Source organism: Colletotrichum scovillei (genome assembly GCF_011075155.1).
Source record: "Colletotrichum scovillei strain TJNH1 chromosome Unknown Contig00006, whole genome shotgun sequence".
Taxonomy (NCBI): Eukaryota; Fungi; Ascomycota; class Sordariomycetes; order Glomerellales; family Glomerellaceae; genus Colletotrichum; species Colletotrichum scovillei.
Genome location: NW_023336264.1, coordinates 5,633,038 through 5,655,354, shown reverse-complemented (window position 1 = coordinate 5,655,354; position 22,317 = coordinate 5,633,038). Strand labels below are relative to the sequence as shown.

The 22,317-nt window shown below is 51.9% G+C and overlaps 5 protein-coding genes across 5 annotated transcripts; 4 read left to right on the top strand and 1 right to left on the bottom strand.

Annotated features, from left to right (window-relative positions):
• Positions 1–4,665: 4,665 nt before the first annotated feature.
• HER10_EVM0010640 (base excision DNA repair protein) lies at positions 4,666–6,894 on the bottom strand (the record flags this gene model as incomplete). Its single annotated transcript, XM_035480093.1, has 3 exons — positions 4,666–4,725; positions 5,866–6,228; positions 6,289–6,894. The coding sequence occupies 3 exons, from the start codon at positions 6,892–6,894 to the stop codon at positions 4,666–4,668; spliced, it is 1,029 nt and encodes a 342-aa protein (XP_035333272.1).
• Positions 6,895–8,336: 1,442 nt separating this feature from the next.
• HER10_EVM0007838 (uncharacterized protein) lies at positions 8,337–11,089 on the top strand. The gene is made up of 3 exons (XM_035477381.1): positions 8,337–9,451; positions 9,522–10,481; positions 10,536–11,089. The coding sequence occupies exons 1-3, from the start codon at positions 9,066–9,068 to the stop codon at positions 10,948–10,950; spliced, it is 1,761 nt and encodes a 586-aa protein (XP_035332934.1). The 5' UTR covers positions 8,337–9,065; the 3' UTR covers positions 10,951–11,089.
• An 840-nt stretch (positions 11,090–11,929) lies between these two features.
• Positions 11,930–15,016, top strand: HER10_EVM0005370 (major facilitator superfamily transporter; the record flags this gene model as incomplete). The annotated part of the gene is made up of 4 exons (XM_035474991.1): positions 11,930–13,336; positions 13,401–13,714; positions 13,766–14,201; positions 14,255–15,016. Exons 1-4 carry the CDS (start codon positions 13,070–13,072, stop codon positions 15,014–15,016), a joined length of 1,779 nt encoding a protein of 592 aa, XP_035332618.1. The 5' UTR covers positions 11,930–13,069.
• A 1,032-nt stretch (positions 15,017–16,048) lies between these two features.
• Positions 16,049–18,054, top strand: HER10_EVM0010539 (carboxylesterase; the record flags this gene model as incomplete). The annotated part of the gene is made up of 4 exons (XM_035479995.1): positions 16,049–16,191; positions 16,254–16,898; positions 16,968–17,663; positions 17,715–18,054. 4 exons carry the CDS (start codon positions 16,049–16,051, stop codon positions 18,052–18,054), a joined length of 1,824 nt encoding a protein of 607 aa, XP_035333259.1.
• Positions 18,055–19,012: 958 nt separating this feature from the next.
• HER10_EVM0000592 (uncharacterized protein) lies at positions 19,013–22,105 on the top strand (the record flags this gene model as incomplete). Its single annotated transcript, XM_035470366.1, has 10 exons — positions 19,013–19,101; positions 19,292–19,414; positions 19,489–19,559; positions 19,613–19,834; positions 19,896–20,473; positions 20,527–20,651; positions 20,713–20,861; positions 20,912–21,099; positions 21,151–21,331; positions 21,402–22,105. 10 exons carry the CDS (start codon positions 19,013–19,015, stop codon positions 22,103–22,105), a joined length of 2,430 nt encoding a protein of 809 aa, XP_035332059.1.
• Between the last annotated feature and the right edge of the window lie 212 nt (positions 22,106–22,317).

Sequence of the window (22,317 nt, the reverse complement as noted above, 5' to 3'; positions counted from 1 at the left end):
GTATCCCTGGTTTTCTCTGAAGATGGAGCGGGGCGGCATATTGCCCGGATCTCTCATTGAAACATCTGAATCTTGCGTATTTCTCTCTTGACTCAAAGTACGATAGCCATACTGCGATTGTTGGCGTTGAGGCGTACGATGTGCTGACGGAGAGTTATCGTAGACCAGGTCTGGCTCTTGTGGTGTGTTTCCGCCTTGGGCCTGCCGGCAACCTGCCTGCGGCGAATCGAACGACCAACTTTGCTGCCTTATCGGTTGGGCACGAGTGTTAGGTGAAGAATACTGACTCTCTTCTTGTTGATTAAAGGGAGTGGAAGGGTTATAAACTCCCATGGTCCCCGTTAATCCTCCGTGTCGGTATGATTGCGGCCTTGTTGGCTGTGGCGTATATTGATCATAACCTTGCGGTAATGGCAGATTGTCATTAGGTGTTGATGGGCGGTATTCTTGACGGTAGTCCTGACGATAGTCATGGCGATACTCCTGGCGGTAGGGCTGTCAGGAGTCATCGGGCTGTGGGCTATAGACAGGCTGCAGCCAGTCCAAAGTGCTTCTCTATGCTTGGAGTTGTTGAGGTCTTTCGCGATGCCCACTCATAGAGCTGGAGTCCCCGTGTTGGGCAAAGAGGCTGGGCTTTGTCCTCCAAGGTGTTTTCGACCTCGCACGTAACTTGTGGTCAATGGTTCTGCGATCATTCTGCGGGCCTTGAATATCATCAAGATACTTACCAAGGTCAAGATACGCTCGTTGAAACGTTCTCAAATACGTGAGTTGCAGCTTGACGACCGCTTGCTTATCAATGTGGCTCCAGAGCTCCATCTTGTGCGTCATAGTCCGCGAGCGCCAGTGCCGTTTGGCATTTATTACGGATTTGGCGCCCTCTCCGTCGGTGGTTTCGCGTTTACGATAATGTAGTCTCGTAAAGTCTCCAATTAATGATTCATAGAACTCGATGGTCCGACTTTGTTTTGGAAACCCGCCGTTGATGAGGTCTAGATTCAATTCAAAGGCCTTGATTGTCTTGTCTCCGTTTCCTCCAATCGAATATATCCTTTACAAGATCGTCGGGATTATTTCCCCCTTGAAAGTTGGTCTCTTTGAAGGAAAACACAGCGGTTGCCAAATTTTTTTAATGGAGCCAAATGTCGTACAACTTCAACTTTTACCGCCCTCTGCTCCCCAAAGGACATAAATTTGTTATCATCTTTGTTACCTCATACCTTTAGTACCGCACGGGACATGACCAGAGACCACATCAAATTGATCAGGCGACTATTGCGAACTGATTTAGAAGCAGGCATGAACACATTCTAAAAAGAAATGGTGTCCGCGAGGTAGGTTTTTGGGGCCACACAATCTTTACCCTGTTGAACTTGGTAACGCCCCAGAGTAAGCAAGCTCGTTGGAGAACGCTTAGGCGCCTGTCCAGGTTAGAAAAAGATAACGACTCCTAATGGATGGTGATGTTTCATAAAGCCTAGAAGAACAGTAACCGCCCTAAGCTGATACTGGTAGAAACGAGATTGGAACACGCGTAGATTACTCACCGTACTACATCAAGCTATCACCGCTATGAATGCTCATGTTCAAAGCAGATGTTCACTAGATTCTAGTTGAGCAAAGACGGTGTGCACTTGTAAGCCTAGTCACTGCTGGAAAGGTAGCTCAGCATCAAAAAGTCAGCTATCCTGGGAGTTGGTATTTATAGGATGGGGGGTAGCCGATTGAGAGGAGAGATTAATCTGAGTTTCAGCAGCAGATCTGTCGACTTTTCTTCCTGATCAAGCCTCAACCAACGAATCTCTCCACCACCACTGAAGACATTCTCAGGGTCTCAGATCTATATCTTCGCAGCTTATCAGTCTTTTCGCCGGTGTTAGAAGACCCGACAACCACCTTCTCATACAACTGTTAGAAAGCCGAAGCCACGTGACCCACCTGCAAGTTTATTTCAAACTCAAGTTTATCTGAAAGTGAACTGCCGCTGGTTGATTAGTGGTGAGCCACAGAAGCTTTCCTTACATTGTCTCTTGCCGTCATGGCAAACTGACATATGAGACCAGGACACTGTAGATTGCCCATCATGTCGTCTCCGAAGTCCGCCTCTGAAAAAGGAGTATGGGATACCATGCAGGAACTAATTCCTCTCAACAATCCTCGTGCCGATATCCGGTGGCTTCACGGCCGCGACGATCAGGATCTTTAATGGGTGGGAGACAAAGAGGTCCACTTGTACCATGCATCGTACGAGGTGAATCGTGGACCACTTTGGCCTCAGATTCTAGCCTCACGCGAAGTAGCAGCGTGGGAACAAGTCAGAAAGTCATGCATAGTACTCATCGATTGCGACATGGACTGCAACTATCTCTGGGAGAACTTTCGTTTGAGTCAACTATCGGTATTGTGTCGTAGATTGGCCTAACAGAAGCGCAAGGATTTCATTGAAAGCAAGCCCTTCGGATCTCTGGTCTTCTTCATGGGGGGCACGAAGCATCCCAAACGCAGCGAGTTGGGGATCGTTGCTCTGACTATGATGACATCCCTAATCTATCAGGTCGTTGAGAGGTACGCCAGGCAGTGCTGCCCAGATGAAACTGGCAATGTTCTGGCCTTCGAAACAGCCAAGAGACACGACATCGAATACTTATGCAGCTTCTTCAAAGAGTTGGTTCATAAAGTGTCCTGGAAAGTCGAGCTTACCTGTTTTATCGACTTTGTTGGTCGACATGATACAGAACGTGGGATGAATATTGTTATAGACAACTTGATCGATTTGGTCGAAGATCAAGTAGAGATCGAAAAACGAACTCCGGAACGCAAGGCATTCAAATTGGTATTCACAGGCCCAGGACCCAGGGGCGGGCCCAGACTGAAGATTCATGATCTCTTCTCCGAAAAGCGGCACATTGCTGCATCCCATTACCTGAGGCTTGTAGCAGATAAGGATCGGAGCTTCTCAATGATCTGAGAGAGGCATCTTCCCACGGAATTGACCTCTAGAGACTGGAATGTCCACTTGAGAGAAAAGGTGCTCCGGTCAATAAATAGCATTAGGCTTCACAAATATCAAATGGGACATATAATATACTTAGAAATACTGGTGGCCACCCTGGGCTCTTGCCTCACAACCTCGAGTTGCGATATTGCCTGTATGCAATACCTCCGCCCCCTACCCCCAGACAAAGGTCAATTTCGTTCTTTTCGTTTTGATACTTGTCAGTATCAACGCGCAAGTGTAATTGCAAGTGTGGTAGGTTGCACTAATCATCGTGGATGTACGAGCTCCCAGCTTATCACTTTCCCTTTCTTTGAATCACTTGCCCGCGGATCCGGCCTGTGTGATAGTATTGTGAATCACTTCACCGTATCCTGAATCAACCTAGACATTGTGTTTTGATATTTGCGATGTGGCTACATTGGAGTTCAGCTTGCATCCAGCTAGCCACCTCCGTAACCTAGAGTGGCACTTTGCATTCATGTGCAGCTGAGGAACTACTCCAGTACATGTAGGTACCTCACTCTTCTAGTGAAACTACAGTTGGTAAGATCAGCCGAGGATAGACCAAATGTCATTTGAATCTTTGTTGGATGAGAAGCAGCTGCCATGTTTAAATGTCTTTTGCCGCACTTACCTTCGGCTCTTCAAACTTCAAAGTCAATGGACGTCTGTGCGGTTCAGTATGGTGTCCACTTGCGGCACAAAGAAAAGTCTTCACCGCGTTCGGGTTAGACAGAATGATACGGATCAGCTGTTCAGGAGAATCCAGAAATGAGGGCACTCTCCCATATTCTAGGTACAATAGGATAGCACCGGCCAACAAAACAGCACACATACAAAGAAGATGTTTGGAGTGAATAGATCACCGCCCCGGAAATCATTGTGCATTCATAGAAGCCTGGCTACGGACGTCATGTATTTCATTCCTACAAGGAAGTCAATCAACTTGTCTTGGCGCTGTACTAGAGATCACCTAGTAGATATATCTACTGTTCACCGGAGGGCTTCTTAGCTTCCGGCAGCTTCCATCCTCAGCAGCTCACTTTGAATCTACCTGATATTTTGCCAGTCGACTAGACCTTTGATCAAGACGTACACCTACTATTCATTTAAGGTCACTAGGTATGAAATTCTTGCCATCTGTATCACTCTACATTCTGTACTAACTACCTTACTGAAGGTCAAACACAACAGAATGGCCCGGTTGTTTGACATTCCTGATTATGTAGACCCAGATGAGGAACGAAGATACAAACAATGGCGGGGGTTGCAGCTTGACATTTGGGCTAGGTACTTCGATACGCGTTGTTTGGTGGATGTGGGACGCCACGTAATTGGTTCCGCGGAGGATCAAGCTAGAACGATCTCTGCAGATAAGAGGTTCGGGTTCATCTACACCGGCTCCAGTTCGTCATCCAAAACTTCAAACCCAGTGTTGATCATCAGGAAATACTGCTGTCCGGAAAAAGATCCCGTTCCCGAGACTGGATGGACGGAAACCGCATTATCGATGGTCTGCAAGATATATGTCGAAGACAGTCGAAAGCAGCTAGAGAAGGAGGGTATTGTTCGCGGACAACTAAGAGATCAGTTTCTCAGTCTTGTCATCTTCTGTGGCCACGAGTTCCCAAAACCCGCAGAGGTCGAGTTGACGATGGTTCAATCTCTCATTGGCCAGATCTTGAGGCTATGTGGGTTCGACTTTTTTGACAACGACGCGTTGTGCACTTTCAAATTCTCGGAAGTTTCCTGGCTTGACCATTATTGGTTCGTTTTCAAGAGTCTGGTACGACAATTACCAAGACAGATAACCGTCATCTGCTATATCGACAACCCTGCCGAACTACCAGCCGAAATCTTCGACTCTTTCATTCTGGGAAAGCTGGTGGCTCTATACAAAGAACAAACGGACTTGGCAAAGAAGGAAGAAAAAGCGCAATTCCTACTCGTCGCCACGGACCCGTCTGAATTTGGGGATTTCCGTATTTCTGAAGCGGTAGAGAAGATGGGGTTGGAGGTGAACGCATTCAAATATTACATGGAGAGCACAGAGACCGGGGAATTGCTTCGTCACTCAGCAATTATTGAACGCAGATGAAGTACGACTGGTAGCGTATTCCAAGACATCACTACCAATTTGACAAGAGGCCCAAAGTCAGTATCAGGAATTATGGAACGCATCGATAGCCATACTGAGTGGTCGGAAGGAGCGAGTACAAACGACAGACCTTTTTTTGGTTCAAACCTAGGTACAATCTCATTCCGTCGGTGCTCTGAGAGCCGCTATTTCAGATAGAATTATTTGTCTGTCTTTCTTCGAGAAGAGGAAAAACACAACAAACCAAAAGCAAAACAGCAGAATACCTAAATCTGATAAAAAAAACTATCGTATCATTATAATCTTAATTGTATCGTTATGAAGCTACCGCTCTGTTTGTTTTCTCAACGTACATTTTCAAGCGTCCGCAATTATTAATCAACCTAGATGAGGAACCTCGACTTTTTCAACTATTTTACCTAGAGAGCAGGTGTAAAAGTTCACCGCCCTATTTCTATTACCTTAAGGTTTATGTCGGATTAGTCTCGTAGCGTATAGTAGTAATGTCTTTGGTATATTGATTAGCTAAATGCCTTGATGTTACTCCTTGTACTCGAAAACAGGGCTGGGTTTATCTAAGTAGGTACATAATGAATTTCAGACATGTCCGATTAAGATAGCCAGCCTATAACAACTGCCTTCAAGGCTCTGCCTCTACTTTGAGATCGGAAGGCTTCCCTTCTTCACTTTTGATCTTTTCATGGCGGAAAGCCTTTCTCAACTCGCATTTTCCAACACTCTTACCACCAGCTTTGCACTCGCTGCATACCTTGCCGTGCTTGACAAGCAGGATGTGGAGCCCATACTTGTCTTCATCTGGGATTCTGACATCGAGATGTGCATGGGTTTCGTCCCGCGAGGCGCTCTTCGGCCGCCACCCCATGAGACCGGTGATTCTCCACACATGGGTATCTACTGCGAACGACTCTCTCTGCAGACAAAAGAGGAGAACACAACTGGCAGTCTTGGGGCCGACGCCCTGAAAGCTAATGAGCTCCTGCATCGCGTCTTCATTGCTGACATTGAAGAGATGATCGAGAGAATACGAGCCGTACTTCTCCTTGACCTGGTTCAAGATGCCGACAATGACCTTACTCTTGACTTGGCTCAGCCCACCGCACTTGATGGCTTCCTGCAGCTTGGGAATCCCGCCCTCGACAATCTTCTCCCACTCGTCGCTGCCGCCGTAGACGTCGTCCATGCTCCTCTTGGCGCGGGTGGAATTTGTGTCGCTCGTGTTCTGGCTCAGGATGGTCCTGACCAGCGCATCGAGGACGGAGGGCGAGTCTCCGCAGCCGGCGCGGGTTGAAGATGCCTTGACTTCGGCAGGGCGCTCCCGTTTTCCGTGCAGTTTGGCCAGAATGCGGTGGGCCAATTTGCACTCGTCCGGTGTCGGGTGCGGGAAGTCGGGAAAGGGTGACTTGTCAGCGTATTGAGAGTAGGCCTTGAGCTTTTTGGACTTTAAGTCTGCGGGAGACTTTTGGACTTTTGCTTTAGTGTCTGGGCTTTCAGATTTGACGTGTTCCTTCTTGAGTGGTGTTAGGGCTGGTACGTTGGCGAAATCCGGGGACGCCGTGTGGTCAGCATCCTCCGTCTTGACCTTCTTGGCCGGTGTTGAGCTTGCAGCTTTGCTTGTTGTCCGTTTCCTCTTCTCTGGCTGAGGCGTATTCTCCTTGTCCGACGAAATCTGCTTCACAGACCGGCCCTTTTTTGTTGCGCCATTGGCAGCACTCGGGGTGTCTGCTGGCTTCGTGGCAGTCGAGGCCAAACGAGCACTCGAACGGGTTGCTCTCGCCATTGCAATGAAGACAGATCGCATGCACTGATATGGGTGGATTGATGAGAGGTAAGGCAGTTCGATATGAGTTATACACGAAGCGAAGTAGTCAAGATGAGTGGACAGGGCAGGCTGGAAGGTGAGTTCAACGCTGCATGGCCGCTGTCGCTGATCCAGGGGTTGAGCAATGACGATGCAGAAAAGCACGTTGCCGACGCCATCACCGCGCCCTCAGTGGTGATGTCAACGAAATGGACCCACCGAGATCCACCACCCGCCTCAACAGTCAATGAAAATGCGATGGTTCCTGGCCCGTGCCTGATCGATACGCACAGACCATGCGATCATGGCCGCCGGGATGAGCTCCAAGGGAAGGAACCTACCATATGTGCTTGCCTTAGTTACCGAACGTAGGTAAGGCAGGAACATCGCGTCGTGACTTCTTCGTCGTGTCTTCGATTTCCATAATCTTCTCGGGGCCACCGCTGCACCTTCCTTTTCTCCAGTTTCCGAGGTACCTTAGGCAAGGCATCTAAGGCAAGGTAAGTAAGGAAAGTCCCGGTCGACTTGGATCTTTCCGAGAAGAGCGACAAAGAGAAGGGGAAAGGTCCCTCCGGCCTCCGGTACTGATTGGAAGTACGTAGCTCCACTTTGCTTCAAGGCTCCCGTCCAGCTCCTCTCTGTCCTCCTCCAATCTATCCATCAAATGATATTTGCTTTTTTCTTCTTCGCTCGACCAGCACTTGCGACTTGGCGCATTCACGGCCACCTCACGCTGCTGCTGCCCTTGAGCAAATTTGTGCCAGTGAGTGCAACCTGAGTGCAGCATACCTAGGCCGCAGCCCCCTAAGCCTCCGAAGCAGCCACTCGCATCTCGTCGAATCGCCCTCGTGCCTTTCTCAGCCCTCCATTGCCAACACATTCCACTTCTGGAGCACGACCTCTCCACGCACGCACGGCATCGTGAGCGCTTTGGGGTCGGAATTGATACCTCACCATCATTGATCATAGCCGGCGACGGGCCCGGAAGGCATTCCCCGTCCTTACGCAGTGACGGCCCCCCCGCATCATACTTCGTACATCCCTGAGGACTGGCACGTCGCCCACGTGCATGATGGCCCGCTCAAGTGGACTCGCCTCCATCCTAACGGACGTATCTCGTTCAAGAGGGTGTGCTGCAGGGATGGAAGAACACTCGAATCTTTCCTGAACAGGACCTCCTCTTGCAAATACTCAATCGATCTGTAGGAGAAGACATGGATCTTCCATGCTATCGGCCGAACGTTCTACTATTTTCAAACACACCCTGAAGATCAAAACCGTTTCTTGTCGCTTAGAAGGCTGATCGCGTCAGCATACTGATTTCGAGTGCGTTTGAAGATGTCTTGCGCTAGGCCCGCGGCCGAGGATCATCGAGAACGTCTCGACAACTTTACTGTGCAAATTTTCCTCGTCTAAAGACCTGATCGATTGATAAGTGCCTGACGCATACCGCCAATGGATCATGGGCGCCTATAATACGGCGAAGCGTCCAGATTGCGCTACACGGGAACGCGCCATGATTGGATTTGAATTTAGACGCGCCGTCGCAAGATTCGCGAGGAGAACAAAAGGCCTAAATGCCAATGTCCAACTCTAAATGAGCCGGATCATTTGGCGCAAAGCTTCGCATTCGAGCAAACAATGGACGGCTAGCCCCTACAAGCCAGCAAGATTCAACACTCGCTCTCGACCTCGTCAACCGTCAGCCGAGGCAAACGCAACCTGCAAACGACCTGCTGGATGGTGGCTACAGGACTGTTCCCCTCGTCGTCAGCTGGCCGGTTCGCCCCGTATCGTTTCTATTTTCACATCGGCATTCTGCGTGTCGCAGGCGAAAGAAGAAACTTCACCTCTCTCAACGACGCGGGTGCCAGCATGCCAATTTCATCCACCTCAAATCATTGGATAGTCCTCATCATCCCCCAAAGGAACTTTCCCCGCCACAGACTCTGAGTTGCAAATACATGCTCTTGGCGGTGGTGCAATGCAACCTGGAAATGTCTTGGACACATGCGGATCACACCTAGCAGAGTCGCCAAGATCTGGAAGCGGCTTAGAATGTCAGCCTAGCTTGTATTCGGCCAGCGTCGTGGGCGCAACATGCGGGCTCCTTTCTTGAATGAAAATGCTGTCGCTCCCTCACCTTCCAGATGCGCCCCCCGTCTACTCCAACACCCATTTCATTGTCGGCAGTCCTTGGACCAAAGACAAGCTATCACAAGCACTTCACAAAGCCCCGAGAAACCGTCGAAGCCTCACCCAATCGCTCGGGTCCGCCAACGAGATATGCCACTGACGATTTGTACAACATGAGTGTCAAGTCCGTGAACGTCGGCCGCTTGAACGCCGTGACCAGCATAGCCAGTACGAATAATTCAGAACCAGAAACCAACCAGCATGGCCACCTCACTCTGTGGCAGTCAATCAAGAAGTGGCGTCGCGTCGTTCTCTACTGTATCGGCATGACTTCCGCCATCCTGATGTATGGCTACGACTATGTCATTGTTGGCACAGTTTCAGCAATGCCCAGCTTTCAGTATGTCTCCTCACCCTTTGAGGCTCCCTATCCTTGGTATTGAAATGTCTGGCTAACAGAACCTTTTCAGGCATGACTTTGGTCAACAGCTCAATGGAAAGTGGATTCTGCCTTCACTCTGGCTCGGTCTCTGGAACTTCGTCAGCCCAGGCTGCTCCATGATTGGGTCTTTGATTGGAGGTGTGTTCCAAGACAGATATGGTCGTCGAGCGTCACTTGCATTGGGATCCTTTCTGTCAGCCATTGGGGTTGCTATTTGCTTCGTTTCCAACCTCTCTCCTGACATCCATACCCGGCGAATCATCTTCCTCGCTGGCAAAGGCTTCCAAGGAGGGGCCATCGGCATGGTCATGACGACTTCCCAGACGTACATGTCGGAGATCTTACCGCCGAATCTCAGAGGACCGCTCCTGGCCTTTTTCCCAATCTTCACGCTGCTTGGTCAGTTGACTGGTGCCGCTGTCATCTTCGCATGCCTCAACCTGGCGAACGGGTACACCATTTGCTTTGCATCACAATGGCCATTTTCTGCTCTTCCATTGTTGATGGCATTCTTGATTCCCGAAAGCCCGACATATCTCATTCGGAGGAACAAGAATTCTCAGGCTCACAGGGCTCAACTCAAGCTGGATCCCGCTGGTGCCGACCCTGAGGACACTCTCGACAACATTCGCCGCAACATCGAGCATGAAAGGCGACTGACCAATGCGACCTATGTCGACTCATTCCGCGGTGTCAACCTTAGGCGCACCTTGATCATCATGTTCTCCAACTCATTGCCAAACATCTTCGGTCTGACGCTGCTGTCAAAGTCGAGTTACTTTGTGCAAGTCGTTGGCATGAAAGCCAACCTAAGCGTCATCGTTCTTATACTCGGTCTCGTTTGCGGTTTGATTGCCAACATCATGAGCGTATGGGTTCTCTCGAGGGTAGGACGTAGGCGGCTCATCTTAAGCACGCTATCCGTCTTGTCCATAGTCTGGACCGCCATGGGAATCGCAGGTTGCTGGTCGGGTCCAGTGATACCATGGTACGTTAACGGTAGCCCCGTGGTCACGAACACCGCCCTAACTGACTGCAACAGGTACACATCCATGACACTGATAGCGGTGGTCATTGTGGCGGGTCTGGGAGTTTGGCCTGCTTCACACGTTGTCGGTGCCGAAACCTCAGCGCTGCATTTACGGTCCAAAGCCCAAGCTATCGGTTGGTTTACCGCGGGAGCAAACAACTCCATCTTTGGATTTGTGTTGCCATACATCTTCAACCCCGACAAAGGCAACCTTAAAGCCAAGACCGGTTTCGTGTTTGCTGGTCTTTGTGCCCTCGGGCTTGTCATTGCCTTCTTCCTGGTACCCGAGATGAAGGGACGAACGCCGGCTGAAATTGATCGCATGTTTGAGTTGAGGCTACCGGCACGACAATTCCGCCGCTGGACCAACTTAGCCTCGGAAGGAGAGAAGAATGGTTCGGCTAGAGTTGAGAACTCTGCCGCGTAGCATTCGGCTGCTTTCCTACTTACCCTGAATGAACATGCCTGCATTTCCATCGCCATTTAGCGACTGCAGTGAAGACCAGACTGCGCCTCGCACCTGCCGGCCCCATTGACACTCACCTCAATCCGCAATGAAACCTGTCTGCACGCACTGGCATGGCGTTGGTTCTCATCTGATGATGTCTTCCGCCAAGCTTTGCGCACCGGCATTGGAATCATCTTTGTCCGTGACCATGAGCTTCTGTTCAACGGCTTCCCACCCATTAACGATGTTAATTAGGCCCCCAGTCCATTTCACCAACGTGTTCGAATCAATCGGTGCATTGGTTCTGTGAGATATTTCCAGTCATCAGAACAATCTATGCCGCGGCATGAAGTAGACCACAGCTCTCTCACCCAGAGGTCAGCAGTCGTGCAGTGTCAATCGAGTATAGAGCCCACCTCTGACAGCGCTAAACCTCGACTAGTGACCGGGCGCCCGAACATCAGATCAACATCGTACGTGTGGCTATCGAAGGCTAATGGTGCATGTTGCCGCGCGCGCTCAAGCAATTGGTGACTGGGGAAAGGAGGACTTTCTGCAGGATCCTCTCGCTCAAGCAGTATCAGTGGCTGTGTTTCGTTTCTGATTGTCAGTGACGTGAGACGACATGGTCGGGCATCCACAGTCAGCAAACACTTTTGCGAATAGCCAGAAGTGGACGAAGCGAGCCTTAGCTTGAATGGAAGAATTGGGTAGCACGTCAACTTGCAATCTGACCGCCTCTTCCGCTCGACAGGCGCCCGCTAACAATACTTACCAACCAACAGACCCAAACACCCTCATTAACTTTTCTTTGTACGACTTACCCGCATTCACCCCCGAAAAATATCGCCTAGGCAGCCAAATTATCATCGAATAAGCGCACAGAAGCGACCGCCCGGTCTCCTCAGTCACCCACCGTCCATGGCCCAAGCCAAGTTCGATGAGAAGGCACATGCCATCAGTTCTCACTTTTGCCGGTAATCCCATCTGGCTGGGATGTTCCAAGACTGTCTGTTCGAGATCCCGGCCCGATCGTCTGATATCAGAGACAGCAGAACAACAGTCTACGCCGACTTTCCGATAAGACAGTTCTTGATGAAGCACCGCCACTTGATAGCTTAAAACCACCATGCACCAATGAGGCACGCACGGGTCCCGTCTGTCGGGTACGGGTACGACATCTCTACCCGGACTAGCCCCTTCGAACTTTTCGAGGTCGCATCCCGGTGCTCGATTCCAGTGTCGTGCTTACACACGTTGGCCTGAAAAGAATAGCAAGCATCAGGATGGCCGTCATGGCACGGAAGAAGCACCATGCATGCCAACAAAGGTGTGCTGGCGTCGCTGTCAGCACTTGAACAGACAAACAAGAAAGCTCACACATAAAGCTGGCCACAGCTGATGTGAGGACAACTTTTCAACGGTTATTCGTGAGGATATCAGCTTAATCTTATCACGGCCGCTGAGCAACCCAATCTCTAGGATCCTACCAGACGCTCAGTGGCCTGAGTCCGAGGCCTTGGGACCAGGATTCCAAACTCTGTGATTACCTATGCCTGAATCGGCGGTACGTCCCCAAACACCCAAAGCTACCGCCCCTCATATCAGTTCAGCCCTGGACTGTCCATGTGGTATCAAAGGACGTTGTTCCGCACTGATCCACGCGGCAGCAGCCAATGAAACAAGCGAGAGATGAGTGCGGACGACAGCAAAGCATTCGCCGAGCTGCAAGCAAGCAGGCTCGCAGCCCGGCGACGGTGGTCAACAACTCGCCCCCGAGGACCCGACTGCCCTTTATGGCCCGAACTGTGATACTCTTTGAGGCTCAAGATTCTGCAGTCTGCGGTGGGGCGTAAGCCGTTATGTACCTCGCCAATGTGGGATGCATATGCCAGCGCACGGCAAGCCGGGCCTCGAGCTTGGTTGCCACCTTGGGATGCGAAGCAAGCACCGACAGGGCATGTGCTGCCCAAGATACTAAAGAAGAGCGAGCACCTGCAGTTCTCGTTTCTCTGCTCCCTCTGTCTTCAGCTTGTCAACTCTCTCGGTAGTCTTTGCAAGTTTCGTGCGGCATTGGTCTTGAGCACGATTGCCCAAGATGGCTTACCGACAACAACATGAGAGCGTCCTCTCGACGTCGTCTTACTCTTCGACAGCGTACGATCCGGCCGCTGCTTCGTATACCGCCATCAAGGAGCCAAAGGAACATGACCAGCGAGGAATCTCCGATCCTATGCTCGTCGACGAGTCGGACAGCATCCCAGAATGGAAGCCTTCCAAGCATCAGATGGTCATCATCACGACGTTATCCATCATGTCGTTCGTGATCGCCTTGGATGCGAACGTGATTGTCACGTCTTTGAGTGTAAGTCGGCCTCGGTAGTGACGATGTTTTAGTCGCTTGGTGCTCACATGCTTCTCTTGCGCAGTCCATCATCCAAGATATTGGGGGAACATCTACGCAGGCTTTCTGGGTTGGCACATCCTACTTGATATCTTGCGCAGTCGCAATGCCTTTCTTGGCCTCTCTGAGTGACATCTTTGGCCGACCCATCATTCTGATCGGCAGCTTGGTTTTCTTCACTGTTGGAACTATCCTTTGCTGCGTGTCGAACGGCATCGGGCTGCTTCTCGGAGGTCGTGTTATTCAGGGCATTGGTGCCGGCGGCATGTATGTGCTCAGCTTGGTCGTCTTTACCGATATTGTGCCACTCCGCCATCGCCCCAAGTACTACGGCATCATGTGAGTAATGATCAACCTTGCGTGCGTAATCATAACTGACACCATCTTCAGTCAGATGGCGTGGGCTATCGGCTCCCTCACCGGCCCCATCATCGGCGGTGCTGTTGCGGAGCACACTACCTGGAGATGGATCTTCTACCTGAACTTCCCCATCTGTGGCTACTCCCTGCTCGCCATCCCTATCCTCTTGACCTTGAAGCCTCCTACGGCGACCTTCAGCGAGAAGCTCAAGCGTGTCGACTGGCTTGGAGGCTTCTTGTTCATTGGCTCCATGGTTACATTCCTCGTTGGCATTTCATGGGGCGGCAACGACTTCCCCTGGCGCAGCGCGCAGACTTTGGTGCCCGTCTTCATCGGCGCTGCCGGTTTGACAGTTACCTTGTTCTACGAGCACAGCTACGCGAGATACCCGTTCTTGAAGAAGATTCTCTTCACCGATCGTAGTGCCATCACGGTTTACGTCCTCGGCCTTCTTCAGGGTTTCATTGTACGTGCATCACACAAACACGCCTCCGATGATTATTGGCTAACCTCTAGCAGCTCTACGGTCAACTATACTACATCCCCTTCTACTTCCTGTCCGTCTCGCAGTACAGCCCCACCATGGCCGGTGTAGCCATGCTGCCCGTCACCCTTCTCCTCCTCCCAGGCTCCATCATCTCCGGCATCCTCGTCTCCCGCTTCAACGCGTACCGCTGGTCCATCTGGATCGGCTGGGCCCTGATGTCGATCGCCTCCGGCCTCCTCATCTACTGGGACGTGGACACCTCCTTGCCCGTGCACATCGTCACCCTCGCCGTCGGCGGCATCGGTCACGGCTTCGTCCTCAACGCCCAGACTTTTGTCACGGGCGCCATCGTCGAGCCCGAGAACTCGGGTCACGCCGCGGCCATGTACCTCTTCCTGCGCATGCTGGGCTGCGCCATCGGCGTCAACGTTGGTTCCACCACGTTCCAGAACGTCATGGCCATGAAGCTCGAGCGCAAGGGTATCGCGCAGGATATCGCTCAGCGAGCCGAGGAGTATCTTCTCGTCATCAAGGGCCTGGCAGACGGCACGTTCAAGGATGCTGTCCTGGAGTCGTATGCGTACGGCTTCAAGGGCGTCCACGGTGTGTACGTCTCGCTGGCGGTGATTGCCTTCTTCGCGAGCTTCATGATCCGTCACTATGATTTGAACAAGATCCACGAGACGGCGCATACGTTGCACCAGAACCGGGTGTCGAGAATGTTTGATACCCGCAAGAGCGCGAGCCAGGGACGGCCTCAGCCTATTCCCTCGTCGCCTGGTGACAGTTCTTAGACTACCTCCGGGTTACGATGATTGAGCTGCATGAGTGTTATCAGACGCTCAACAACTAGCATCCTTTGCAATGACATGCATGGATAAGTAAGGATACTTGGGGTCGAGAATACGGATACACGGACACACTTGGCACTGAGCATGGAGTTGCGGTATCATAGACACAGGGTATGCTGTTGGGGTTGGAAGGGATTGTCATGGGTCATTAGGTCTTTTATACGGATAATCTAGCATCATTCATTTACTTGCATATCAATACGTCTCCGGTGTGCAGCAACTTGTATATGACGATGATTCATATCATCAAAAGCATCTGGCTGCCTCAGATTCATGTGACGTCTTTGCGCATAACGTTTAACCAGAGATACCTCAATCCCTAGCTGTTCTCTAACAAGATGGAGAGGATTGATAGTTAATGTGGCTGTTCCGAGTACCTACGAATACTGGTCGAGCTGTAAAGATGTCAACTGCTTCAAGCAACATTGAGACGGCGATCTCTCATATTTATCGACTTTATACACATAATACCGGTATGCGTGGCAAGCACTTAGTATAAAAACGAAGCACCCCGCCCTCCAAGATCCATATTCGGCGCAGTCCATGCTTCAAGGTACATTACTAGAATGGTGTAAGAACCAATTGCCGGACTGTTCTTTTCCCCGCCCTACGGATACAAAAAGTAAGGCGGAAAAAAGGGACCGGCAAACGCATGAGTCGGGCGGAATTGAGTTATTCACATCCTGGCCGGGGTTGTAGTGCGTTTGATGAGCTACTCAAACTCTATTGCGTGTTCCCCACGTCCATCATCATAGATTCACCCGAAGGCGCCGGTGTCCGTACGCCGTAGTCGGGGTAAAACTTCAATTACCTGTTTCGCTAGGTAGTTTCTTCTGTAGCTGTGATCTTTTTTTGGATTTGTCTCGCTTTCGTATCGTCTTATCCTCGTTTGGGGTGGTGATATCTCACTTGAGGCACATGCCATTGGGCTATTCAGTCGCTACCTAGTCCAGACTCATCGGAGTAACCACGACGATGCGGATCCATTCACTCTTTCATATTGCCGTGCCTCTATTGGCAACCGCAGCTTCGGCCGCGGACGGTCCGATAGTCGACCTGAAATATGCCAAATACCAAGGAACATTCAACTCGACCTTGAACCTCAACATATTCAGAGGGTAAGCTCTCTCAAAGCACCAAGTCAAACAACAACTTCCTTCACGAGCTAACCTCCCCCAAGTATCCGCTACGCAGCCCCGCCAACAGGCGACCTCCGTTGGAAACTCCCCCAAGATCCAACATCCAGCGGCACAAACACAACCAACGACACCCTCACCCAGGCCACAGCAAACCCGCCACGATGCCCCTGGGCCCGCCGCTCCCTTCAATACCCCAAGACAGCAGCCGAAGAAGCCGCCCTCCAAAACTTCGCCTTCGCCGGCGACGAGGACTGTCTCTTCCTCAACGTCTTTGCCCCAGCCGGCGCCACAGCCCTGCCGAAACCTCTCCCCGTGGTGGTATGGATCCACGGCGGCGGGTACAACCTCGACTCAGCGTCCTCGTTTGACTTTTCTTCGCAAATTGTGACGAACAACAATAGCTATGTGGCGGTCGTGTTACAGTACCGGCTCGGCGCGTTTGGGTTCCTTTCGTCGGAGGAGCTTGTGAAAGGCGGCGGAGTCGCGAATGCTGGGTTGTGGGATATGGTTCACGCGCTGAGGTGGGTGAAGAGGCATGTGGACAAGTTTGGAGGGGATCCGAGGAAGGTGACGGTCGCGGGACAGTCTGCTGGCGCGGGAGGGGCGTTGCTGTTGGCTGCGAGTGACGAGGCTGTTGGGTTGTTTGATGGTGTCATTGCGAGTAGTCCGTACCTGACTACTCTGCCGTAAGTCTAGACCCCTGCTTTTGGTGCTCCAGATCTATATGGAGAGGAGGAACTGACATATCATGACAGAAAACACGATGGCGATAGGCCGACGAGGGCATATCAAAGCCTAGCAGAGCGCATAGGCTGCTCCACAAACACCACATCTTCGTCCTTACTCTCCTGCCTTCAGAAAGCAGACTCCCTCACGCTCCAAAACGCAAGCGACTGGGTCAGTACGCAAGGCCGCTACGGCCAATGGGAATGGCGACCCGTCATCGACGGCAAACTCGTCAGAGACACCCTCACGCAGGAGTTATCTCAGGGAAAAGCCGGTGTCAACGGGCGGCGGGTCCTCACCAGCAACGTCGCGGACGAAGGACCGTACTTCACGTGGCAGAATATCACCATGCAGGCACACTTTGTCTCGTTCCTGCAAAGTAATTACCCCGCGCTCTCAGAGGGTAACGTAACGGAAGTTCTCGTGACCTACTCGCAGAAGCACGAGGCATTCTTGACGGCCAACTCGAGGGATGCGAATAACACGGACCCGGGCTTCAGCACCAACGGTCTCGAATCACCCTACGCGACCACGGTATCGGATTACGCTACGGGCTGGCAGCAGGTCGCCAACAACTTCTACGCCGAAGCGACGTTCGTGTGTCCCTCGCACTGGCTTGCAAACGCGTACGCTGCCAAGGATGGGGCGAGAGCGTGGCGGTATCAGTATAGTGTTCCGCCGGCGTACCACGGCGTCGACATTGGTTCTGGGTCGGCTGTTGATGTGTTGCTTGCGCCGGTGGATACGCCTGGGACGGCGGTCACGACGCTTTTGAGGAGAGCGCTGCAGAACGCTTGGGGGCAGTTTATCACCCGCGGGGAGGATTTGATTCTTGGTGAGAGTGGAGGAAACGCGACGGCGTGGGCGCAGTGGAAGGAGGGTGGGAGGGGCGTTGCGAGTATGTTGAATGCGAATATGACTGGCGGTGTACCGGTTGGTAAGGTGTCTTCTTTTGATGGGATGGTTAGTTTGAATATCACTAGCTATGCGCCTGGGGATGCTGGGAGTCCGCCGCTGGAGGCTGTGTTGAAGGTTGTTGATGGGGATAAGTGGGAGGATGGACGGGGTGAGAGGTGTAGGTTGTTGGCGGATTTGAGCCCTTGGCTTTCTGATTGATTCTCGGCAGAATATGCTACATCAAGTAGATCAGGGTCTTCAGGTTTGGAATCAATGAGGTGATGGAATATGGTTCCATCGATACAGATAGCTCAGTTTGCCCGGAGATGTGCCAGAGCCAATTATGCTCACCAGCAAGGCCTCTAATCGACTCAATAGGCAAGAGGTCGACTACATTACAGTCAATGATCCTTTTGTTGATCTCTACCCAGGCTTCGAGTTGCAACATTTGCTCGTCAATTGGCCATCTCTTGATTATTCGATGGAGTTGAAGAGACAAAAGGTTCATTGCTATTACGCTTGTTTCGATTCGGCTGATTACCTAATTAGGCATAGCTCCGGATAGTCCCCTCGGCACCTCGGCCCCGCGAGTTTGGCCGTGGATTATGTATTTAAAGTGCTGCGTGCTCTTGTCTGTGAAAGATTTCTTTGAATTCAATTGTTGCGATAAAAATGTCTCTCAAAGGGCTTGAATAAAGGCAAAGACTTGCCAGGTATGGCTATGTTGACGGGGCTCTTCCAGCCTACTTGGTAGTTCGGGCGGATGAGTTAAGACTGGTTCAGCGCAAGTCTCGTAAATTCGATCCATAGCTACTGGTCAGGACATAATCGCCAGAAGTAAGAAAGCGACCGAATGATTTGAGTCTTTGTATTGTATCTCAAAGATCGAGTTTACGATGGGCTCTACAACATGATTAAATCAACTTTGAATCGATACGTACGTATTTAGAGGGAAGCCGATTGTTGGCAGCGATAGGACGATAAGCCCCGCTCCGAGGTTCGGCGAAGGGTTCCTTATCTCCCATCCCCTCCACCTCCGCGTATCTCCCCTCATCACACTTGCCCGACAACCAGCCCCCAAGACTTCGGGGTCAACAACCATAGACAGGCACAATTCGGTCAGAAATCATCAACCGCGCTGCTTGAATACGCTTCGTTCTGTAATATTGAGAAAATCATGGATCCTGCATCCCATGCATCACCGAGGCGCCTGTCAATGAGCAGCAGACACGGCGTAAGTCGCGAAGCGGCCAAGACCATTTCGGCGTGAGTCTCCGAGACCCCTTCCAACCCCCGTGCCCGTCCGCGCGCCCGGGTCTCGATCGCCTCGGGAGCACCACATTGCGTGAGCCTGGACCGCCGAGACCCATTCTTTCCATCCGTTTTCCAGGCCTTGCATGCATGCAATTGAGTTGTTTGTGACGGAAAGTCGCTGACGAATTTGGGTATCCGGCAGATGTCTTACGTGCAGACGGAAGAAGGTGAAGTGCTCCGGCGAGGCGCCGTGCACGTATTGCAGCAAGCGAGATCTGGAGTGCCAGTTCCCCGAGCCGGGGAAGAAGCGGGTCTATTCTGTGACGTGAGTTCATTGATACCCAAAGTGTAGTGTATGTCTATGCACATGCACTTCTGTATGCTGACGACTCTCGATAGGAGGATACAGGATCTCCAGGAGAGGCTCGCGCGGTATGAAGGCCAGGGGTTCACCCTCGGACCGACGCTATGTAAGTGACGCTGTAACGGTGCCTCCCAGTTCGCAGTATTGACGGAGATATAGCTCGAGACAGTGAGACTATCAGAGTACAGACCACTCAAGGAGCGTCGCCAGACCGGCCATCGACGAGGGCGACGGCGCAGACACCTACGGATAATGCCACGCAGGTGAATGCTGCCTCAACGCTTCTGGGACTGGCCCTAGATCAACTCACGTCGCCGACGCCGACCAATCCGACATCTGGAGGCCATGGTAACAACCATGTTGCATCATCTCCTGGCTCCGGTGAGTCCGCTGCTTCGCCTCGCACATGGACTTGATTCGTGTGCTAACCAAACTTTTCCAGCCATCGCGGCCGACTCGTCGCTGAGCTCAAGCCACACCTTTGGCTCACGACTGCAAAACCTCTTGGAGCATCCGCGTCTAGGCCGCCGAGAACCAATGCAACCACCCGCCCGCTCCCTCTCCCAAACGACGACCCTAAAACCCCTCGACGATGGCCCCGCCGGCGCCGGAGGCATCACCCTCCCCTCGGAAGACGAAGCCCGCCGTCTCTTCGAGAGCATGACCTTCTTCATCGGGTACACGCAGCACCACATCGACACACGCGAGTTCTCGGACCGCCTCGCCTTCTTCTACGCGAACCTGGGCGATACGTCACAGGCTATATCACAGGCGCAGATGCCGTGGTATCTCGAGATGCTGCTCGTTTTCGCCATTGGGAAGCTGTTCTCGGGCGGCTTCGACGGGGAGGAGAAGGGCGAGGGTCTACCGGTTCCTGGGGCGAGCATGTTTGCGCACGTGCAGGCTCGGTTGCCTAGCTTGAGCGAGCTGTACGGGCTGGGCAAGCTGGGGATCGAGATTCATGCTTTGGCGGCGGTGTATTTGCAGAATGCGAATCGCAAGGAGGAGGCGTATCTCTATGTGAGTTGTTCCTGTCTTTCTTGGCATTGTTGGAACCCTACTAAACTGCGTAGATCAGCTCGGCCCTCCGGCTGGCGACAACACATGGGTACCATCGCAAGTCGGGGACGCAACATTTGTTGCAATCGGAAAAGGTGCATCTAAACCGTCTCTGGTGGACTGTGTACATGCAAGAGAGGTGAGGAACAAGGCGCCAACGTGTCGACAAAGGATGAAAGATGAGCTGACGCGGTGTGCAGACGACTGGCGGCAGCAACCGGCAATCCTGCTGGGATTCTTGACGATGTCATCGAGATCGATATGCCGACGGACTCCCCAGGTTTCCCACCGGCGCTTCCTCTGCGAACCAATATCAAAATCGCAAAGGTTACCGGAAAAATCCTATCAAGTAAGATGGCTGCCGTGTCCGAAGGAGACGGTTGGAGCTAACTCTATCAGCAATTTATGGACCGGGGAACCACCCGGAAGAGACGTTCGTTCCAAACGTGCAAGAAATCGTCCAGTCGTTGTACTGGATTGCCAAGGAAATCCCGGGCGAATTCTCGCCCAAGCTGTCTGATATGCCGTCCATGGAAGGAGACGTCTCCTTGAGAACATCGGCGTATCTCCACATGATGCTATATCAGGTGGGTTATTTCTGCAGCAAAGTGCCACGACATCGCTAACGACTCGGATAGGCAATTCTCCTGACGATACGGCCTGTGATGCTCCACGTCTCGAAACTGATCTTTGACGAGGAAAGTGGAGAAAGTCTAAATCTGGGGTCCTCGCCACTCGGTAGATTGAGTCGAACATGTTCAGAAGCGGCCCGTCGACTGTTGGAGGTCCTGATGCTGTTACGGAAGAGGAACATCCTAAGTACGTCGAAGCAATTCCCGATCCATGACTCCTCTTCTAGAATCTCGACTGACCAATGACCACGTTGTAGCAACCTTTGGCTTTTTCGATCTGGACGCCATCTTTTCGGCTGCTTTCATCATGATCCTGACGATGACAATCGACTCGACCTGCGAGGAGAGCCAGAAATTGGCACCCAGCCCAGGGTTATCAGAAGCACTGGAGATACTCGATTACCTGGTGGGCCGCGGCAACGAGTTCGCGCTCCAGCGGGCTCGAGAAGTCAGGCGAATGCGAGACCATCTGTCGACGTTTCTGGACATTCCCAAGAACAGCCCAAGCGAGTTTCGTTCACATCCACCAGTGGCTACAGGGTCAGGGCCCAGCGGTGGGCAGCAGTCGCCCGCAACGATGGCGATGTCTACGTCTGCAGAGGAAAAGGGTGCCGGTGAGGATGCCAGGGCACGTCAACAGAACTTCCGAGATATGACAGTGCGGGGTTCGGTCGAGAGAGGGGGCCTAACGCCGTCGGGGAGTAGCAAGGCGAGCCAACTGGGATCGAGGAGTCTGTTGGATTCGAGTTTGTGGAACGATATCTCGTATCTTTGGATGCAGCCCGCCCCAGGAGCCGAGGATGCGCAGGCGTTTGAACAAGCGGAAGGGATGGCTGACTTGTTGCCCGAAGATGCGTATAATTGGAACTCGATCTACCACAACCAGGATCTCGCCCTGACGGGGCAAGATCTGGGGGATTTTGGAGAGTTGGAGAGACACATTCTAGGGTTTGGCGGATGAAAAATCGGGATTTGTTGTAATGATAATGATACCTAGTATAAGATGAGTCAACAAGAGTCAATGGGGGTTGATGGTGATTGAAAGAAGATACCAAGAGTCTCGAGCAGCGTCATTTCTTGCTTGGCTGCGTTGTTAAGCACCAAGAGCAAGCTGCAAAACGCATCACTGCGCTGGATGAGTCATCCTTTGATTCACCTGTCAGGCAACCACAT

Coding starts and splice junctions, on each gene's coding strand:
- HER10_EVM0007838 (XM_035477381.1), top strand. CDS start 9,066: ATGCGCCCCCCGTCTACTCCAACACCCATTTCATTGTCGGCAGTCCTT. Junction 9,452..9,521: donor TCAGCAATGCCCAGCTTTCA/GTATGTCTCCTC, acceptor GAACCTTTTCAG/GCATGACTTTGGTCAACAGC. Junction 10,482..10,535: donor TCGGGTCCAGTGATACCATG/GTACGTTAACGG, acceptor TGACTGCAACAG/GTACACATCCATGACACTGA.